Source organism: Plectropomus leopardus, chromosome 14, assembly GCF_008729295.1.
Source record: "Plectropomus leopardus isolate mb chromosome 14, YSFRI_Pleo_2.0, whole genome shotgun sequence".
In the NCBI taxonomy this organism is placed as follows: domain Eukaryota; kingdom Metazoa; phylum Chordata; class Actinopteri; order Perciformes; family Serranidae; genus Plectropomus; species Plectropomus leopardus.
The window spans coordinates 28,626,762-28,646,605 of NC_056476.1; the positions used below are offsets into that span (position 1 = coordinate 28,626,762).

The 19,844-nt window shown below is 39.8% G+C and overlaps 1 protein-coding gene across 1 annotated transcript; it reads right to left on the reverse strand.

The window, feature by feature from the left end:
• Positions 1 to 500: 500 nt before the first annotated feature.
• Positions 501 to 19,222, reverse strand: LOC121953642 (transmembrane protein KIAA1109 homolog). The gene is made up of 16 exons (XM_042500831.1): positions 19,211 to 19,222; positions 17,852 to 18,047; positions 16,530 to 16,730; positions 15,387 to 15,563; positions 14,705 to 14,842; positions 12,899 to 13,144; positions 12,560 to 12,713; positions 10,317 to 10,474; positions 8,630 to 8,819; positions 8,025 to 8,242; positions 7,395 to 7,646; positions 5,797 to 6,000; positions 4,506 to 4,700; positions 3,443 to 3,577; positions 2,563 to 2,728; positions 501 to 1,439 (listed from the first exon to the last, which is right to left on the reverse strand). The coding sequence occupies exons 2-16, from the start codon at positions 18,015 to 18,017 to the stop codon at positions 1,223 to 1,225; spliced, it is 2,817 nt and encodes a 938-aa protein (XP_042356765.1). The 5' UTR covers positions 18,018 to 18,047; positions 19,211 to 19,222; the 3' UTR covers positions 501 to 1,222.
• Between the last annotated feature and the right edge of the window lie 622 nt (positions 19,223 to 19,844).

The window sequence follows — 19,844 nt, forward strand, 5'->3', positions numbered from 1 at the left end:
GAGAAAGCCACGGTCGCCACCAGAAAGTAAACGTCACTGAAAGTTTGTTCCAGTGATTCACTATTTCTCCTCTGTACCGTGAGAGACAGTATAGAAGATGGTGAAAGGTTTTTTGGACCCTTCTGGGCTTTGCTGACTTTTTACATTTTCAGTCAAAGCCGAAGCTTAAATGACCCCGATGACGCAACTGTAACATCTTTAGGGTTATTTTTTTCAGACATTAGAGGTGCTATGTGATTGGTTGATTTATTCACAGTGTGAAAGTTCAGAAAAACTGACTTATGTTGCGTTTTCCCCCTTTTTTCCCTAAATAGTCACACTAGTCGAGACAATAGTCAAGTACTTAAGACAACAGCAGCTAAAAAAAAAATTGTAAATTAATTGCACAAACACCCCCCCCACGTGTACAGGTTTGTTTTTGTTTTTTTTTAAAATTCACTTTTACCTTTTAAAAGTTTAGTTTTGACCAACTGCACAAATTAAGATACCTGAGCCTCATCTAAAATTGAATGGCAATATTTTTATTAAGTTAGGAAATCAACATATTTAAGAAATTGAATTATATACACTGGTTCTACTGTATGGATTTTAAAAAAAGGACAAAAATAAGCTTGACACACCAAGCTAATACATGTTATAGACTTTGCATTTCACATACTCATAAATAGTGATCTTGGTTCAAACGATAATTACAAGTTCGAGTCATCCTCATGACTGATGGATGATGTGCCGTAACCTCCCAGAATTCATTTGTTCACATCAAAAAAAATTTAAAAAAAAGAACACTGTCACCGAACTGTTCTTAAATATCTTCAGCTACACTATAAAAGACATAAAGCATATCTACCATGTGTTCCATGGGAAACAAAGAAAAGGCAATGGTATAAGAAATCATTTCTCATGAAATATCGTAAGCCTTAAAATAAACTTTCAAGCGATTTCAGTTAGGTCATTTACAACAGGTAAAGAGGCAGAGGCAGGGTTTACCGTTAAAGCAGTCAAATAATACTAACAGCTGCTACTTTGTTCAAAATGTACAGAAAACGACGTCGGTGCAAAACGCTTCAGTCAGAGCCGCCAAACAACTGAGCTGAGATTCACAGGCGGGAGCAGGTAACGTGTGTTGTACAATAGTGGCTGCAGTAATACAGTGTATGTGACCTGTGTGTGTATGCACAGCTTAGATTACAGTGGTGTGTGTTTGTGTGTGTGTGTGTGTGTCTCAGTGTTCCTCTTTGTCCCTGCCTTTCTTTTCCTTCTCGTCCTGCAGGGCCGTCCCCAGCTTCTTGATGAGCACCGACAGCACCTTGTCCAGCGGGTCCATCACGCCTCTCTGCAGCCACTTGGGAATCGTAGTCCTGGCATGGTGGAAGCCCAGTTTCTGCAGGATGTAGTCCACACCCACCGGGTCAATCTTCCGGCCGGTCCAGGAGATCAGCCTGAAGAGGGAGGACGTGTTTACTTTAGTCAGCGCTAGATGCATTTCAGACATTATATGCTAATAACTGGGAATTATTTCAACTCAGATTTAGGGAAGAGTGCTTTAGAACTACAGAAAGTAATTTATTTTATTTTAGGTTATTTGAGTTGGAATGTCCTCACAAATACTGCTAGAATGTAACTGTAGAATTTAGACTGTCATGTTTTAACATTTGAAGCTTCCATGAGGTTTTTGAATGGCGCTTTAAATGTCTGTTGTCATATTTTATGACATTATCACCCTGAAAGAAATAAAACTGTAAACATCCTTGTGATTCACAGGACTACATGAGTTAGTCTTTTTTTCATTTTGGGACACCACCCAAATTAAGAATTCAAATAAGTTATTTCCACAGCCTTGCTAACTTCTATATTTGCAGATAGGCGGGTCTGAAGAGGTGGATTTCGAGGGCTGATATAAGATTTGTATAATATATGAACTGATGTGCGTATACAATACAATGAATTTGTATAGATTTATCGACTTAACAGTGTTCATATTAATTCAAACTGACATTAATTCAGATAGATAATAATAAAACCTGATGGCAGCTGTTTTTCTGCAAAGTGAGTACTTTTACTTTTGATACTTTTAGTACATTGTATTTCCAATACTTACATACTTGTGCTTGGAGGAATATTCATGACAAAAATACTCAAATCCAGAAAATGAACTGAATACAGATAGAATGGGGTTTCAGTGTATCCTTTAAGTGAAACAGTAATAAGACTCATCTGCCTGTTTTTTATGCTACTTCTAAGACAAGTCACTTTTTACAGTGAAAAAAAGGTTTAGTGTGAAAAAAGGAATGCATTTCCTTTGTGTGTCTTGCATTTCTTTAATGTTGCATGACGACCTTGAACATGAGGATTTGTATGTGAGGTCCGTGCGTCATTGCAGGAACCCGCTGTAGCCTCAAGGTCACACAGAATGACGCTTACGGTGTTGCACGTGCTCTTTTCCCTTTATCTGATTTGCAGCGAGCATTATTCATGAACGAGCACTGTGACTCAGTGTGTGCGTCTGCTAACAGGAAAAACGCCGCACTCTAAATGCCCGCGGTGCGGTGGAGCGGAGCTGACCTGAGAGTGGGCTCCAAGTGCCAGGTGTTGCACATGAACTCCCTCCAGTCCACCGTGGTGTAGTTGATGCTGTCGTCCTTGTCCCTGTCTGAGGAGCTCTCGTCATGCAGGGCCGTGGGGCTCTTCTGTCCGGGCCGTGCCGCGAACATCCGCGGGGCGAACAGGGCTGAGGGGAAGGAGAGAGGTTATTGCTTTGCACGCTCTGCTGCCCTCGTGTTTCCCTTTTTAACACGGCCAACACATTCCTCAACAACAACACCCAGGAGTACAACACAATAAACATTCATTAATTTTCCCTCAGAGCTGTTACGCCACCTTGATAGTATAGATCTCCACTCTATTCACATTCAAACACCCATCTGGCCTGAGAATCTGCAGCGCTCACCTCTTTTCTCTCTCCATTCAGCGGCAGAATCAACAGAACAAAGTCGTGGCACTTTTCTAATTGTCATGAAGAATGGGAGGTTGCCGGCATAAAGGCTGCTAATTTGTTCTTTTGTAACAATGGGAGAGCCATTAAAATGCTGCCTGCATTGGGCACTCTGACCTCCCTGCTGTGTGTGAAAATAACACTCAGCTGCCTGCGTTTCATGCTGCTCGCCGAAAACATGTCCGACAGCACACACACAGCTTCACAGGTAGGCAGATGTGCTCATATTGTTTTTGTCCTTGGACACTTTGTGAGTCATTTTTTCTTGACGTATTGAACAATGTCTGGTTTACAAGCTTTAATTTTAACTCTTTTCTCTACTGCAGTTGTTGTATAGATGACTCATGAATGTGTCCCAGAGAATGTGGAAAAGACTAAACACTGTTTATTGTCTCACTGACTGACTGAAAGAGTACTGTAATGATTGAAGGACGGTGTGAAGACAAAAACCTTTCTCCTTCTCCTTCAGGTATGCGGACACCAGGTCGTGGAGAAACATGATGAGCTCGGCGTCCATGGTGACACAGATGTGGTCAGTGAATTCTGTCACCACGCTGCACTCCACTTTGGGCTTACTGTTGGAGTCTGGGACAAACAAAAAACAAAAAGTAAAGCTGTGGACTGCAGACACAGCATTGCCTGTAATACAGGAAAAACCTCTCACAGTATGATTTCAGTGTGCACGAGGCACCAGCCTCCAGTAGCCAGCAGGAAACAGACACTGAGACAAAGGAACTACGCCTTTCATGGTAATAAAGTACACTACACACACTTCAAATCGATTACAATAAGCAAAATATGTAAATATCATTTGTAGCATTGTTGTCCACCTCAGAAACAAACATGGTGTCCAACAAATATAAAAGGTTATGTGTTTACATGGTACTTCAGGCTGACCTACATGTTATTGCAGGCCCAGTTTAACCCTTTAAAACTGGAACAAATCAGCTTGATTTCTTTAAAAAAAATGAAGAAAGGAAGGCGATAAGAGTAAGAAATTATTATTATTTTTTAAAATAGCAACAAATTAGTGTCTTTTTTTGACCAGAATGACCAGAAAATTGACAAAAAAGGAAAATAAAAAACAAAAACAAAAAAATATAGTAAATGCTTCACACACATCTGCAAGATCTATACAATCAGTGCAGTTTCAAAGTGGACACCAAAGATGATAAGATACTCTGCGAGTGACAAACTGCTGCTGAGAAAAAAAAAAAAAAAAAAAGAACTCATTTTGAACTCTGCCTGTGTTGTGTTCACAGACACACAAAAACCTCTGAATTAAGAGAGGGGACACAGAATGATACAAAGGGACACATAAGTATTTAAACAAAAAAAAAACAACAACAAAAAAACAAACAAAAACATAAGTTTACTGTGGTTGTCCCGTTATGCTGAAGTCATGGTAGTCCAGGGCAACAGTTAACACAATATTTTTGTAGGAGAATAGACTTCAACAAAAGCTTTATTGCCTTTATGTACTGTTCGATTACTTTGTGGGGTCCAGTCTTACCTGATAGAGACGGTTCATCGGGATCTTGAACGTGGATGGACTTGAAGTCCAGTTGCATTCGGGGAAGAGCAAAGATGGTCTCAGTTTCGTGGTTGTAGCTGGAGGAGCTGCGGAAGCTGCTCAGCAGACTGGAGCTTTTAGCCGCCACTCCGCTCTCCTGGTTGTTGGCCTCCACGTTCCTGAGCAAGTTCAGCTCTGAAACAAGAGATAAAGACGTGTCACAACTCTTTTGAGTTTAAGGTCATGTTCACACTTCTCTGCTTCTCCTCTTTGTTAAATATTATCTGAACCCATTTTACATTTCAGATAAGAGGCGGCAGCTGTGAGGAAAGGCAGACAGAGAGCAGCTCTTTGGGAAAAAAAAAAAAACTGTCTGTCTTCTTTTAGTCAGAGCTGTCTGGAGAAAAGCTTAAAGTCTGAGAAGATACAACAATGAAGCAACCATTTAAACTCAACTGTCACTTTATTAGGTAAACCTAGCTGACACTAATGCACTCTAATACACCGAGTCTGCAATAAAAGCTAACTTCATGAAGGTTATAATGTTCAGATTTTGGGGACCACGCAGCAGCGCCCCCTGCTGGAGCATTCTGTCAATTTCTCTTTTTTTCCTATACTTTCTCCACTAAAAATGTTAATGCAGCAAAAACCATGAAACCAAAAGTCACGAAAATTGGCATGCTGGTGGCAAATTCCACCAACCACTGAGGCACAAAAAAATGACACTCATGGAACTCTACGTATAGGTGAACTTGATTGTTACAGGGCTACCTTATTATCCCCAAAAAAAAAGAAAAGAGAAAAAGATTCAAAATTCTTTTGTCATTTAAGTTTTGCGTCTTTGCTTCGCCTGCCACTCTAAAAATAACAAAATTTGCATCATTTTTAACAATCTAAATTGCAAGACTAAATTTGTGGACCCACTGGATGCTTGTTTGTTTTTTATACCTAAATGAGCTTTATTCTATTGTAGTTTTCTCAGTTTATGTACCCATACATTCCCCTTGGTGGTCTCAGTTTCCAGATTTTGGATTTGGGAGTGAAGTGTTCATGTTCAGTAATATTTTTCAACTGTCTTAGACAACAGGAATAAACTGTATAAATTTTGAAAAATGGGGAAATTCCCCATTACAGGCTTTAATTTTGGGAAAAGGAGAGAATTGGTATGACCATGATACTCCGAGCTGATGTATTTGGATATGTATAGGAACAAGTTGAACCCTGCATTTTTTTGTGTGATTATATCAGGATCCAAAATTGATGGGTCGCAAGTAAGTAAGAATATTTTTACCTTCATTCCTCATGGCAGTGACGTAGTTGAACCATTCTTTGACTGTGGCGACTCCATGTGGGGGGTTTTCATGCCGCCGCCGGGTTATTTTGGTAATGGTAGCCATTGGACTTTCGAGGGCACCACAGGGTTTGGTTACCATAGTATTGTGACCAAGATGGAAATCCAGTGTTTGAACGATGTATGTAGAATCATCTTTGGAGCCTGGATGTGACAGAAACGGAAGTCAGTTAGCAACTAGAATAACCTGTCAGGTTGCAGTGACAGTCACATCCATGTCTGTCCAGACTCATATGAAACCATGAGAGCCAACGCAGCTTCAAACATGGATGTTGTTGCAAATAAGCTACAAACTCTTGAATGTAAATGCTTCACACACATCTTCAACTCAAGACCACAGACGATCTAAATAATCAAGATTTCAAGATGGACACCCAAGATTAGTGTCACCAATGCAACATCTGACCAAATGTCTACCCTTCTGTTCCTGAGTTATGACGTAAATAACGGCCAGAGGTCACAGTGGCTTTGCTCTTTAACCATTAAAATGTAATCAGTTCATTCTTGAGTCCAAGTCGATGTTTTTGCCCAATTTTAAGAGTTTCACTCAATGGGATCTTAAGGTTTTGTGTTCATGAGAAATGGGACAGATCCAAAGTAGATGGATAGATTTGTTCTTTCTGAAAGTCATTGTGTGCCGTAGAGCAATCATCAGAAAAATAAACAGACAAGGTCACTGTCACCTTGACCACTGACCGCCAAAATCTAATCAGTTAATCACTGACTCCAAGTGGATGCTTGTGCCAAAATTTGAAGAAATTCTTTCAACGGGTTTTAGAGATACTGCCTTCACATAAATGAAAAGGATGAGGTCACAGTGACCTTGATCTCTGACCAATGACCACCAAAATAGAATTAGTCCATTTTTGAGTTTTTTGAAAATTTGAAGAATTTTTGAAGAAAATATCTCAATGCATCCACAATGCAGGTCACAGTGAACTTGACCACCAAAATCTAATCAATTCATCATTGAGTCCTGGAGGACGTATGTGCCAATTTTGAAAAAATCCCTCTAATGCAGTCTTGAAATATGTTCACCAGAATAAGAAAAACAAGATCATAATTACCGTCCGGATGGACGTTTGAGACACATTTGAAGAGACTCCATCAATGCATCCTTAAGATATTACTTTCAAAAAATTAGGACAGATGCAAGGTCACAATGACCTTGACCACTGACCACCAAAATCTGAACAGTTCATGTTGGATTATGGAAATTTGTGGCAATTTTTAAAAAAAAAATTCCTTCTAATGCATTCTTGAGATATTATGTTCACAAGAATAAGAAGGTCACAGTGACCTTGATCTTTGACCTTCAACCACTAAAATCTATTTAGTTCATCTTAAAGTCCAAGTGGATGTGTTTGCCAAATTTGAAGAAATTCTCTCAAGGCTTTCGCATAATGATGTTCACGAGAAAGGGACGGACAGAAGGACAGATGGACAACCCAAAAACATAATGCCTCTGACTGCGGCTGTCACAGCTGCCTGTGTAATCATTTTAGAATACCATCTACACAAAGAACAATTTGTCTCACCGTCCTCCCAGATCTTCTGCGCCTCCGTCCAGAAGGCGATGTTGGGCTCCTCCAGGTGGAAGAGAGCCCACGACTTGGAGCGGAAATTGGGCCCGTGGAAGCAGGCCAGGGTCATGTGATTGCCATGAAGGCTCATTGATCCGCCCAGCTGCACGGCGTCCTCGGGCAGAGGCATCTGGAAGAGGGAGATGTGGCAGCCGGCGATTACCTTCAGCACCCCGGGCCAGTGGCGGTGATGGGCCGCGTCCATGTCTGTGTGACGAAGACGGTTAGGAGACACAGAATGAGGAGCCGGGGGGGGGGTGTGGGCAGACAAATCAACCCTGACCTGAACATGAGGCATGCTGCTGCTGCTGCTAACGGGATCAGCTTTGGTGTATTATGTTGTTTTTATCCTTACATAGCCTCCACTCTTTTAAATGTGTGCCTTTGTTTGTTTTAATCTCTTGAGCACGTTTGATTACATGCAGTAGTTGAACCTTCGTGTCAACTGTTTGATAAAGTAGTATATAAATGAGGAGTTTTAGAATTACAAATCAGATCACTTCCTGTTACCAGCATAAAGACACTTGCTGTGTTAGTATGCGACAGTCTGCATTTCTCCCAGCAGTATGCAAAAGGCGTGCTTACACAGCTCTGCAGATCCTTTCTCCGTGTTGATGACAGGGGTTTTGGGGGGCAGGTAGGGACCGGGGCCCCAGGTGGAGAGGGCCCGCTTGCTGGTGTCGAACTGCTGAGTGAAAAACTCCTGCAGCTTCATGCCGATCTTGATGAGGTCTGGTGTGGTGGAGCGTGAAATGATCACCTGGAAGATGTCCCACTGCAGGTCTCCATGGACGAAGATTTCACTGGAAGGACAGACGGGAGAAAAGATGGGAAGGGAAAAGGTGAAAAACAGAAAGATAGAAGATTAAGACTGTGTAAAACAGTAAAGCGAGGTGAGCGGCAGATGGTAATGATGTAGATTAAACACAGCTGCATCTGGAGTGAAAGATCTGCATCATCATTTTGTTAGACTGGCGTGCCAAGTAATTTAGAAAACCATATTGAAAGTCTCAGAAAGCAAAACTGGAATTCTCAGATGCTTTTGATGCAGATATGTGTGTTTATCTAAACTCAACTGTGATCCCATTGATAAAAAAAACTTCATAGCACATAAAAGAAGCATCTTAGCATTCTATCAGGCCTGCTATAGTTCAACCAAAGCTGTTGCTTTGCATCATTTCAATTCACACCTTTTCTCTGACAGGCTGGTGTCGACGGTGCACAGGTTGACCTTCCACTCGTCCTGCAGCTGCAGGTCAGCGTTGCTGAAAACTCCCATTAGGATGCTGGAGCCCATGTAGTCCACACGCGCCTCTGTCGACCCCATGGTGATCTGGATTTTATGGCTGGGCTGCTGGTTTGGGTGCTCCGAGATGTGGGCTACAATTCAGACAGCAAAAAGTCAGCGCTATGGCATTTATTGACTGTTCGTACAACAACCTGGCCATCAAGCTGGATGAGAAAAAAAAGACGTAAAACAGGTTGCAATATTTTTCACTTCCATTCATTGTTTTTTTTTTTTTTTTGCCTGTATTAAGGTATTAAATCGAAATAAACAAAACAATAAAAGAGCACACATGAAAATACAGTATGTCAATTTAAAATGTAGTGGTTAGTATGATGAGTTCGCTTCATTTATTCAAATTTCCTAACTTAAAAACTTTCAGTATCAAGAATTTATATATTTCATTTTCAAAGAGTTTGCGTTGCAAAAACTGAAGTGAATATTTCAAGAAAAAGTTATTATTCACTTTCACTCAAAGCTCATTTTCACTGAAAAGAGCTTGAATGTGTCATATTAAAACAAAGGGACCATTTACACAGCAATGGATCTTGCATTAAATGTTAAACTTTTGAAACCAGGTTCCAGAGTGAAGTTTTTCGAAAACACCACCCCTTCAGTCACTGTGTAAACTGGCAATGCGCGGATCCTGTGAGAACGGTGACATCACAGCTGCACTTCATGCATGCACGTGGTGCCTCGCATGCATACTACAGCGTTTGCGGTTGTTTTTGTGGATCCCTTTACAAGAGGATCGTTTACACATATCATAACAATGTAGATTTTTTAAAAAACGAAAAGGAAAGACTTTTTCGTTTTTATTAGAGCTGTTCTCGTCTTGACGTGCCCTGAATGTAACCTTTGTTAGCTGTTAGTTGTGGCCACCAGCTGCTGACAGCTGATGCTAACTACCTCTCCTCCTGCCAATTCCAACAGACGTACCGCTGCAGTCACATCAGGTTTGTATCCTACAGGACAAGCCCACTAGGACGACGGTTAGTTGTAGTGCCTAAATATCTCTGTTCGTCCCTAACAAATGATTCTATTGTCTCCAGGGTGACAGGATGCTGTTAGTCTCAAGCAATGGTTTTAACCTGTTTACAACTGATGTGACAACGAAAACATCAGCCATTGGTGAATGTCATCTAATTTGCAATGGATCGATGACAGTCAACGAGGTGATTATTAGCTAAAACAGGTATTGGCCTAATAAATCGGTGCATCACTAAAAGAAATGCATTAATAGCCATTGTTGCATGTAAATCTGCAGCAGGAGAATTTAATCACCAGAAATACTCATAAGGACAGGTTTAAATTAATAAAGCCTTTTAGATACATTCTTTTGAAAAATGTGTCTTATTTAAACACCAAATGCACCATATAAAATAAAGTGTATATTTGCACAGTGAGTGTAAAATGTGAGAGTGTTTTTAAGCCTGTAATTTTCTCCCTGCTCCGCTCCCGGTGCTGTGTGAGAACTCTGCACTGAACTCTGGCTCAGGTCCACATCCAGTTTCAGTCTGCTAGAACAAGCGCTGCTAATGAGTTGCAGAAAAACACCAGATGTCTGCGAAGTTGATGCTTTGTTTACTTACAAACCATCTCCAGGGTGTTCACGTCTATATTGCCACCCACCACCCCGCCCTTGGAGTCGAGCTTGGAGCGCCCGAGGCCGACCGACATGCTGATCTCTCGGTCCCGGTTGCTGCCTACGGACAGCCGGCCCTGACTCTTCAACCCGCTGGTTGTCCAGCTGTGGAGGCAAACACAAGTGTGAGTGCTGCTGAATAATGGAGAAGTGCTCTCTATGAAACATATAAGACTCTCATTGTGGGAACTTTGCTCGGAGATAAGACGGGTAACTGCAAAAAAAAAACACCAGCAAACCTTGAGCATTAAATCATATTGACATGTCAGCTTTTTAAACCATCAGCTTTGTTTCTTATCGATACAGTTCTTGCTTTAAAACAAAGACAACACCTGTGCATGAATGCTTTAATGAAGTAAGAATATTCTTAAGTCCTAAATAATTTAAAGCAGAGACAGAGAGGTCTAGCGTACCCTGACTTGGTGAGCAAGAAGCAGGAGACATTTGTGTTGTTCAGAGAGCCCACACATTTCCAGAGAAGATATTTTTTCACTTCATGATGACGCACAGCTCATGAAACCTTACTGTCTTGGTTATTAGGGTGTTGTGTTTGTCAGTGATTCAGCAGGATTTTCTGCTATTCTGCCTTAAATGGAAAGAAAACAGTTGTAACAACTGCATATTTTGATACAGCCGTGTACAGGAGATGAGCGGAGCCCATAAGAGTAGGCGATAAAGGACCATCATGTTTAATTCATGTCATCATAACTTTAATCACAATATGTTTATTAGCAATTAAATTTAATTCACTAACACACATGAAACATGACAAAATTATAACATTTTGCAAGTAGATATTTTTCTTAGTTTTTTTTTCTTGTCACCATTGTTAGATTAAAGGAATGGCTTGGATTTTTTGAAGTGGGGTTGTATGACATTCCTTTCCATAGTCAGTGTATTATAATCAGTAGATGTCAGTTGGCTGACTGCACTGTTTGAGTGACATGCAGGAGGATGAATACATTGGCAGCAGTCCAAGAATGGATTTGTAAGTAAAGTTACACCAGTGCAAAAGTCTATGTATGATAATATGTGTGTGCGGACTGGCGTAACCATAGATGACTGATCAGAAATTAAACAAGTACATATAAATATTAAGTATACATAAAAGGTCAAAAAAAAAGAAAAAAATGTTGTCTCTTTTTTCAGGGGAAGGCACCATAGAAGGACACATAGTATGTCCAGCAGGACACCCTCAGCAAAGTGACGTTCTCTAACACTAATGATTGTCTATCAGTCCCAGCTTTCATGGCTGACGTTAATCCCTCATCTACCAGAATCACCGCAGCATTTAAGTTTGAGGCCAAGTTTAAGCAACACTGAAGATGCATCCATATAGGCCATAAGAGTGTCTGCTTATGTATAAATATTTCTTTACTATTGCATCAGCTGGTACATTTTTGCAGAGAAAGTAAAAAACATTGGGAATAAACGGTTTAAAAAAAGCTCATATACAGCCGGGAGATTATTTTATCCTGAAAAAACTGCTTATTCATCATCGTCATCGTCAGCATGATATTTTCCTTTTAATTCCGCAATATTTAAAAGAATTTTTAAAATATGCTCATTTGCTTCAGATTCCAGTCAGATGGGAAGACCAATACCACTCTATTGTCTGAGAGTGGTATACATCTTCTCATCTAACTCTCAGCAAGACCAATAAGCATCTTAAAATCTTAACATCACACTTGATTCATGTCTGTTGTGATGGTTTTAACCCTTTAAAACAAATTGGTTTCTTGGAAAACATAGGAAGACAACAATGAGCAATGAGCAAGATATGACCCAAAATTTAGCATGAAATTAGTAAAAAGCTACAAAAAAAAAACAAAACTGAAAATGAGCCTTAAAAGAAAGGACAAAAAAGGAAATGAAAACATGTAGATACATGCTAAAATTAATACAGTTCTTTGTACATTTCTTCTTTTTTTGACAATTCTCTAATATTTTTCTCTTTTTCTTTCTTGTCACCTTTTACCAATTTATTGCAATTTGCGGGACATTTCTTGTGAAGTTGCTCATTGCCTTTTCCCTCATGTTTTCAGAAAATATTAAAGCACTTTGTTAAGGTTTCAAAGGTTTGAAATGTTTGTGATAAGCATCTGAGTGCAACCTGAGAAGGTTGATGTTGATCCAGGTTTAAAGGGTTATTGATTTACACTGAACGGTGCAGAAACTGTGAGCACTTACGTATTGTTTCCCATGACGTTGCTCATGTTCATTTGGACCGTGAGCTGTTTCAAGTTGATGGCGAACACCACGAGTGTCTCCCACGGCGCCCCCTGCTGACCTGCTGCCTTCCCGTTTTTACTGAACGATGGGGTGGAAGTTTTCGTCACAGAGTCTAGAAAAGAACAAGCAAAGACAAATTAAAAGGCAGTTGAGATGTTTGATGTATTGGTTTGTACATTGTTAACATCTAAATTGTGCTTCTCTATAAAGACACCCAGCACATTCGGTGTTTTGGAAACTAAAAATAATATTTTTGTTGGAGTCGCATCTGCTGAGACAGTGAGTGTTCATAATCACCTCTCCTGGGAGCAGAGGAATCAGACACACTCCTGGTGCGTCCAGGTGCAGGGGACTTGAGGTGTCCCAGGCCGCCAGGGGACATGTTGCTTCCGGTGGAGTGCTCTGAGAAGACATTGGGGGATTGGGGAATGTGCTGTGTCCCGGTGCTGCCGTCCCACGTCCTCCAATAGGCTTTGCGGCTGGACTCGGGGGACAGGTGTTGGGTGACGTTTTCAGCAGAATCAGGGGTGGCGGGGCCAGAGGCTGAAGAGAGGTAAAGGTTGAGAGACATACATATGTAAAGGGCAGCCTTGGAAATGTCAACATGAAGCAGAGGATGGAAATGTTGGCTGAAGGAAGGTCAGCGAGATGGGATATTAAAAATGAACACAAGCTAAACCTGCTGAGATTACTTGGTAGACAAAGACTGACATGGCATCATTTCACACAACCAGCAAAGACTCTGCCATCTAAAACTCAAAGCACTTTCTGTCACTACTCTACCAAAGTATAAGTCAACCCACTCTCCCCTGTTATTCCATGTTTCTTCACCATCATTACTGCCTCCACTTAAAGGAGACATTTTTGGGGGAATTCTGTAGGAGTCAATGTCACTATTCATTACAGTACTGGGACAGGACAGGAAAATAAGTCAGCGACAGTGATACACTGGTAACTGTCATGTGCATTGGTGTGTAAGTACAAATGTGGACGTATAGGATGTATTCCATGTAGTTATGTTGTTGTGCACAGTCTAATGTATTTATACTTGGCCTTATGTGGACTGTTGCGTGGAGATAGACAGTGACGCAAGTAAATTAGAAAGAAATTACCTCTATGTCGGTAGACGAGCAAGTAAGTAAATAAGAGAATAGTCAAGTTAGTATGTAGGTAAGTAAATAGGTAGGAAATAACATATATGAGTAAGTGGGTAAAATATCACGTATGTAACAAGGTAAGTAAGTAGGTATGTAAGTAAGTTAGAAATTACCTATGTATGAAGTAAGTAAATAAGTGTGCGAGTAGTTAAGTATGTACTGTATGTAAGTGAGAAATCACATATGTAATAAGTGGATAAGAAATCACATATTTAACAAGGTAAGTAAGTAAGAAATTACATATGTACAAAGGTTGTTTAGTAAGTAAATAAGTGAGCAAGTAGTTAATTAAGTATGTAAGTGAAAAATCACATTTGTAATAAGTGGATAAGAAATCATGTATTTAACAAGGTAAGTAGGTATGTAAGTAAGTAAGAAATTACCTATGTATGAAGGTTGTTAAGTAAGTAAATAAGTGAGCAAGTAGTTAATTAAGTATGTAAGTGAAAAATCACGTATGTAATAAGTGGGCATGAAATCATGTATGTAAGTAGGTAAGTAAGTAAAGAACGAAGAAATAAAGGTAAGTAAAAGTAGGTTCAAAATTACATTTAGAAGTAGGTAAGTAAATAAGCAGTTATGTAAGTAAGTAAATCCATCCACCCATCCATCCATCCAAATAATACAAAAAACCTTTTATTTTGTTGTCCATATCATTCATTTTACTTGAGGGCTATGTTAAAAGTAGGCAATAGCAGCAATACTCTCCTACAAAACTAAAAGATGAACAGACAGGAAGTCGTCATTTTGGAAAAAGCACAGTGGCTTGTGCAAGCTTAAGAAAAGAGTTGTTCTGTCAGTATCATAGAAAAGCCCAGAAAAGCTGACACAAGAGCCAGTGGTTATTTTCTTCAAAACAGCAGAGTGGTAAAAACACACCATACTGTGTCTGTCAACAAAACCAACTCTAAGAAAGAGGAAAGACACTTAGTGGTAAGAAAGTCACCTGGCAGGTTGATGGTCTGGTCTCCCAGGAAGAGGCGCCTGGCGATACTCCGACGGTACCAGGCTCTTGGGAAGGCCAGGATCTCACTCAGTCGTCTCATGTCGTACTTGAAGGAGGCTGAGCCGATGTCACACACAGCTAAGAGAGAATATTAAACGTGTTCATGCATGAGACATCTTTAAACAGCTACAGTGCAAGCAAATTGGTAGAATATTCACCTTAATACAAATCAACAGGGAAAAAATAAGCACCACTACGTCTTGATATTCAGAGATTGGAAAGGTGCATTAGTCATCTATCATGCTCCCCAGTCTCATTTTCCTGCTTGTTAAATGTCCCTTTCATCACTTCATGAACTCACTGTGCCTTCGTCTTGGGGTAGCCCACATCAATGTGCCCACAGTGCTGCTGATAAAAGTCTGTGACTGAGCCTAATAATGTATCTCATATCCCCCAAGGATCCATCACAGTAAGTATTCACTTCTGTTGTATATCACTTCAAAGACAATTTTTGAATTTCATGATTTTTTTTTTTCATTGTTATTGGAACTGACAGGAAGTGAGGGAAATCCCCTGACTTCATGTGGCCCAAAATCAACCTTTACAAACTCCACTCCAAGTCTTGCTGAGTGTCTGAGACTGAACTGAAATGAAACGTCTTCTTCTGGGGCTGACGACGTACCTGAGATGTTGATGAGGGTGGTGTCCATTTTACCACCTTTGGCAGGAATGAAGCTTTCGATGAAGGTGGGACCTCCAGTACGCCTCATCCTGGACAAGCTGACCTTCACAAACTCCAGGTTGATACTCAGAGAGTCTTTTCTCCCTGTTACTGAAGAAGTCTCCTCATCAACAGTACCTTCAGGAAAAAGAGCCATAATCATCACGATCTTCAATCTCATTTCAATCCTTCTGGCCCTCAGGCCAATTTTTAAACAGCCCTGAGCTTATCTTTTAAAATACTCCATATGATTGGCTAATCAAGCAAGATCACTGTGCATTTATTATTATAGATTTATGTAACATATCACCTCACAATGGCAGGATAATCATACAGTTTGTAGACAGGCACCAAGTAGGAACTACTTGCAAAACTGGTGTGTTTTGTTTTCATCAACAAAAAAAAAGCAAACTAATGGTTACCTAACACCAGATATTTCCAGTTAGGTAGCAGACATGGCCACAGGAAAGAAGCATTCAGTCGAAAGCGAGGGCTGCCGCTTTTAGGAGTCGTGGACAGCTGAACACTTTTTCACTTAAAGATGAAATAGTTTTGTTTCTGTCATTTTTTTTCTTTTATGACCGTATGATAGGAGAAGCCACTGGCCCTCATTCAAAAAAGTGTGGACACGCCCATGTGGAATATGACACGCCCACTTATGTCGTCATGGGTTGCACCTCAGGTCAAGAACAACCTGCTATTTTTTGGTTTCAGTCTGTTGCCAACTTTTTGGACACTGAACCAAAAATATTTCTTTGCGGGAATGCTCCTAATGGTTCAAAATTAGGTGTGGGAACCAGAACAGAAGTGGCTCCATGTTGGTGGTAAAGGGGTAACAGAGGTAGCACGACTTCTTTCTCTGCTCAGGACGCCATTATACCACTATGTCTTTACATGAAAAACAGTTGTTTGCCGCTTTATTAGAGTTCTAAATATCATATCATATGGAGTTCCTTTAACCCCGTCCACACTAGATCTAGCACACGTTTGCACATGATATCTACAGTAAAGCAAGAAGAAGAAGTCATTATCAGCAGTAACATTAGCAGCCAAAGCCCTGTATTATTAGCACATTGGATTATAATGAGTTTTCCTTCTCCATACCTAATGTCCCTGGGCCTGGAGGCAGGCCTGTGACGGCAGATTTCTGTTTCCCGGCGCCGTAGGGGTGGAAGACGTAGAGGGAGAAGTCAGACATGCAGGCGGTGAAGCTGAGGCCTGAGGAGTTACTGGGGGGGCCGGTGAGGTCGGACTGGCTGCTGCTGTGGCGGCTCCGGCCCAGAGGGCTCCCCAGCAACGGAGATGCTGGAAGGAGGCCGAGGAGGGCGGGAAAAAAAACACAGAGGAGGTAAGATGAGCAGTCCCAATCAGGAGGGATTCATTGAAGCTGTATTTGACATGAATGAATAAGTTCCATAATAGAGAGGAGGAGGATAATTAGAGCAGAAATCAGAACGTATTGTCTGCAAAAAATGAATGCATCACACGCATATTAATGTAATATATAGTAAATATGAAGTGAGCATTTTAAACTATTTTATGTCTTACAGTTGAGTGCTGTAAGTGTATGTAACCTTGATATAAGTGTCTTTGTTCTTTTTTTTTTTTTTAATTGTAACTGTTGTAATCAATCTTTTTTTTCCATTAATATTTTATTGAACTTTTTTCCACTTAAAATGTCACCTATGGTCATCAAATCAAATGTTTCATATGCATATGTATATATAACAAAAAAAAAATCACAATATAAAATAATAATTAAAAATTACATAAGTAATTCTGAGAGGCATAAAAAAACACACAAACAGAACAAAACAGAAAACAAACAATCAAACTAAAAAAACAAAAAAAAAACAAACCATATTCCCACATGGATATGCACCACAATCTACACTTATCTACAAGCAGTATTCTATGTAATCTTGATGTAAATATTTACCTTTTTGTGTTCTTTTTATTATAACTGTTAGTGAATGGCCGTTATTGTATGTAACCTTGATATCTTATATTTTATCATTTTTTTTACTAAAAGCCTAAATAGGTACCGATGCTGGAAACTAACAACAGCTATAATCTCTATATGTGAATTATCAGTTACTACAGCTTGTTTCTAACAGGCTAAAGTAATACTAATACTTAATTTCCATTGTCCCTATAAATAACTATATAAATAATTAAAAAAAAGATCTTGAATGCTTTACAAAAAAGCAAAAACCTGGCAAAAAGAGACTGGAGGGGAAAGTAATGATTGGATGAGAAGAAGCTGTGAGCAGCATTAAATCCCACAGGGCTCAGACGTGGCGTGGGGTGACACATAATAGATGCGCTTGCAGTGTTTGATTGACTTTTGACTGAAGAGGTTTTGTTTTTCACGTAACCGTGCACATGTTAGAGCTTCATTATTCCGCAAGACATGCTCTGCGTACCTTTGCTGGGAGGGGGTTTGGGGATGTGCTGCCCTGGTGGAGTGGAGGAGGGGGGGTGAGAACCCTCAGTGGGATGGGCTCCTGTCGGGGTCTCCAGCTCTCCTCGGTTGGAGGAGAAGACCAGGTCTAAGGAGGGCAGTTTGAGCATGCACTCCACCCGGGACATCGGCAGGCAGCTGAAGCGGATCTGAGAGGGCTGCAAACACACACAATAACTGATTGTTAACTGTAGTGTAAAGTGTGTAACTGCGTGTCTGCATGTATGAGATTACAGGTTGATGGATAGTAAAAAGAGACTGAAGGTATAAACAAGATCTATATATTATTTCCATCGTCATCATAAAAACAACTTGCATTATGAAAGCATCACGAAAGGCTCACGATATTGATATGAGTTTTTAACAGCATCAGTAGAAAACTGCACTTCCTAATGTAACTATCATGTATGGGGGTGGATATTATATGGATACTGCATTAACATCATGATATGAGAGGAGAGTAGATCATGTTTTAGATCTTGAATATGGTCATATCCTAAGTACAGGGTTCATTTTCATTTTCATTCATTTCAAGACCATACATCCTTGAAATGCCCATCAATATTTATTTTTTTTATTACTATATAATAGCTTTTTTAAAAATAATGAATTCTGATAAGGGTGCAAAAGGGGACTTCTGTTTTATATTTTAGCTTAGGGGAGGGGGATAAAATTTTAAATGGCTGTATTAACTGTATTAAGTATTTATTTTAAGGATGATTTTTAAAGAAAGCAACTCAAAACCTGTGGGAAGAATAGAAAATGTTGGCCTTTTGTTTTTATTTTAAAACATTTTTGGCAATTTTAAAGAAAAAAAATTGTGAAAAAAAATTCCATGACTTTTCCTAAACTTTCATGGTATATTTAGCTTTCCAAAACCTTTCCAGGCCTGGATGGCGGGTGTAGTTGGGTAGAAAGAAACAATGTCTATGATCATTTTCAATAACCGGGTCATAATTTCTGGAAAGAGACGTTAATGTTGATGTATTTTCTTGGTACTTTGAGCACCAGTGGAGGGCCATCTAGTTGTATTATATTGGAGAGAAGGTAGGTATCTCTATGGCTGATATCTCCAACACTCTGCAACTCACACCAAAACTATCTAGACTGATTAATAGCACTACAGGTAAGAGGAAAAAATGTGTATTTTTGATTTGGGGTGACTTTTTCCAAAAGGAGATAGAAAAAATATGAGGATATAATATATAACTACTGGTGATTTATAAGGTATAAAGAAAAGTACAAGGAGAAATTAACATATTTGGTTAAAATAGCTACAATAAGGATTTAAGTATGAGAATATCAGCTGGGTCGTCAGTACCTGGACTCTGACGTAGACAACCACATCCACAGGGAAGGAGGAGTAGGCCGAAGTGGACGAGGAAACCAGAGAGGTGGTGGATTCCTCCAGCTGCTCCACTGTATCAAAGTGAGCCATGTCCTCCTCCTGGGAAGTTACAGCTGATGGGAGATACACAAACACACAAACACACTTTACTATGAATGCCAAACAAGCAGGAAGAAAAGTCCTGCAGGAACAGGATCCATAAAGATTTCAGATTTCTTTTATTTCTCATTTTCAATACGCAGTTCTATACATAAAGAAAATTATCATCACGTTTCCCCTAAAAGACTGAAACAGTGCAAGTCAGTGCACTCCCATAATAAACAGCTGAATGTAGGGGTCGCCCCAATTTATTTTTCAGGTCCATTACCAATACTGATTATTAGTAGTTATTGAGACCGATAAACGATATTTGGAACCAATATGCATTTACGATAAAAATGTCAAAATATAGATAACTCCATAGATAAACTCCAACACAAAACTTTGTTTAAATGCCTTTAGCAAAACTGAAACTGTCAACATCATATACAACAAGTTCCCAGCAATTTTATTCGTAAAGTGAAGTAAATGACTCATTTTTGTGGATCATGCAGATTCTGAACCAAAT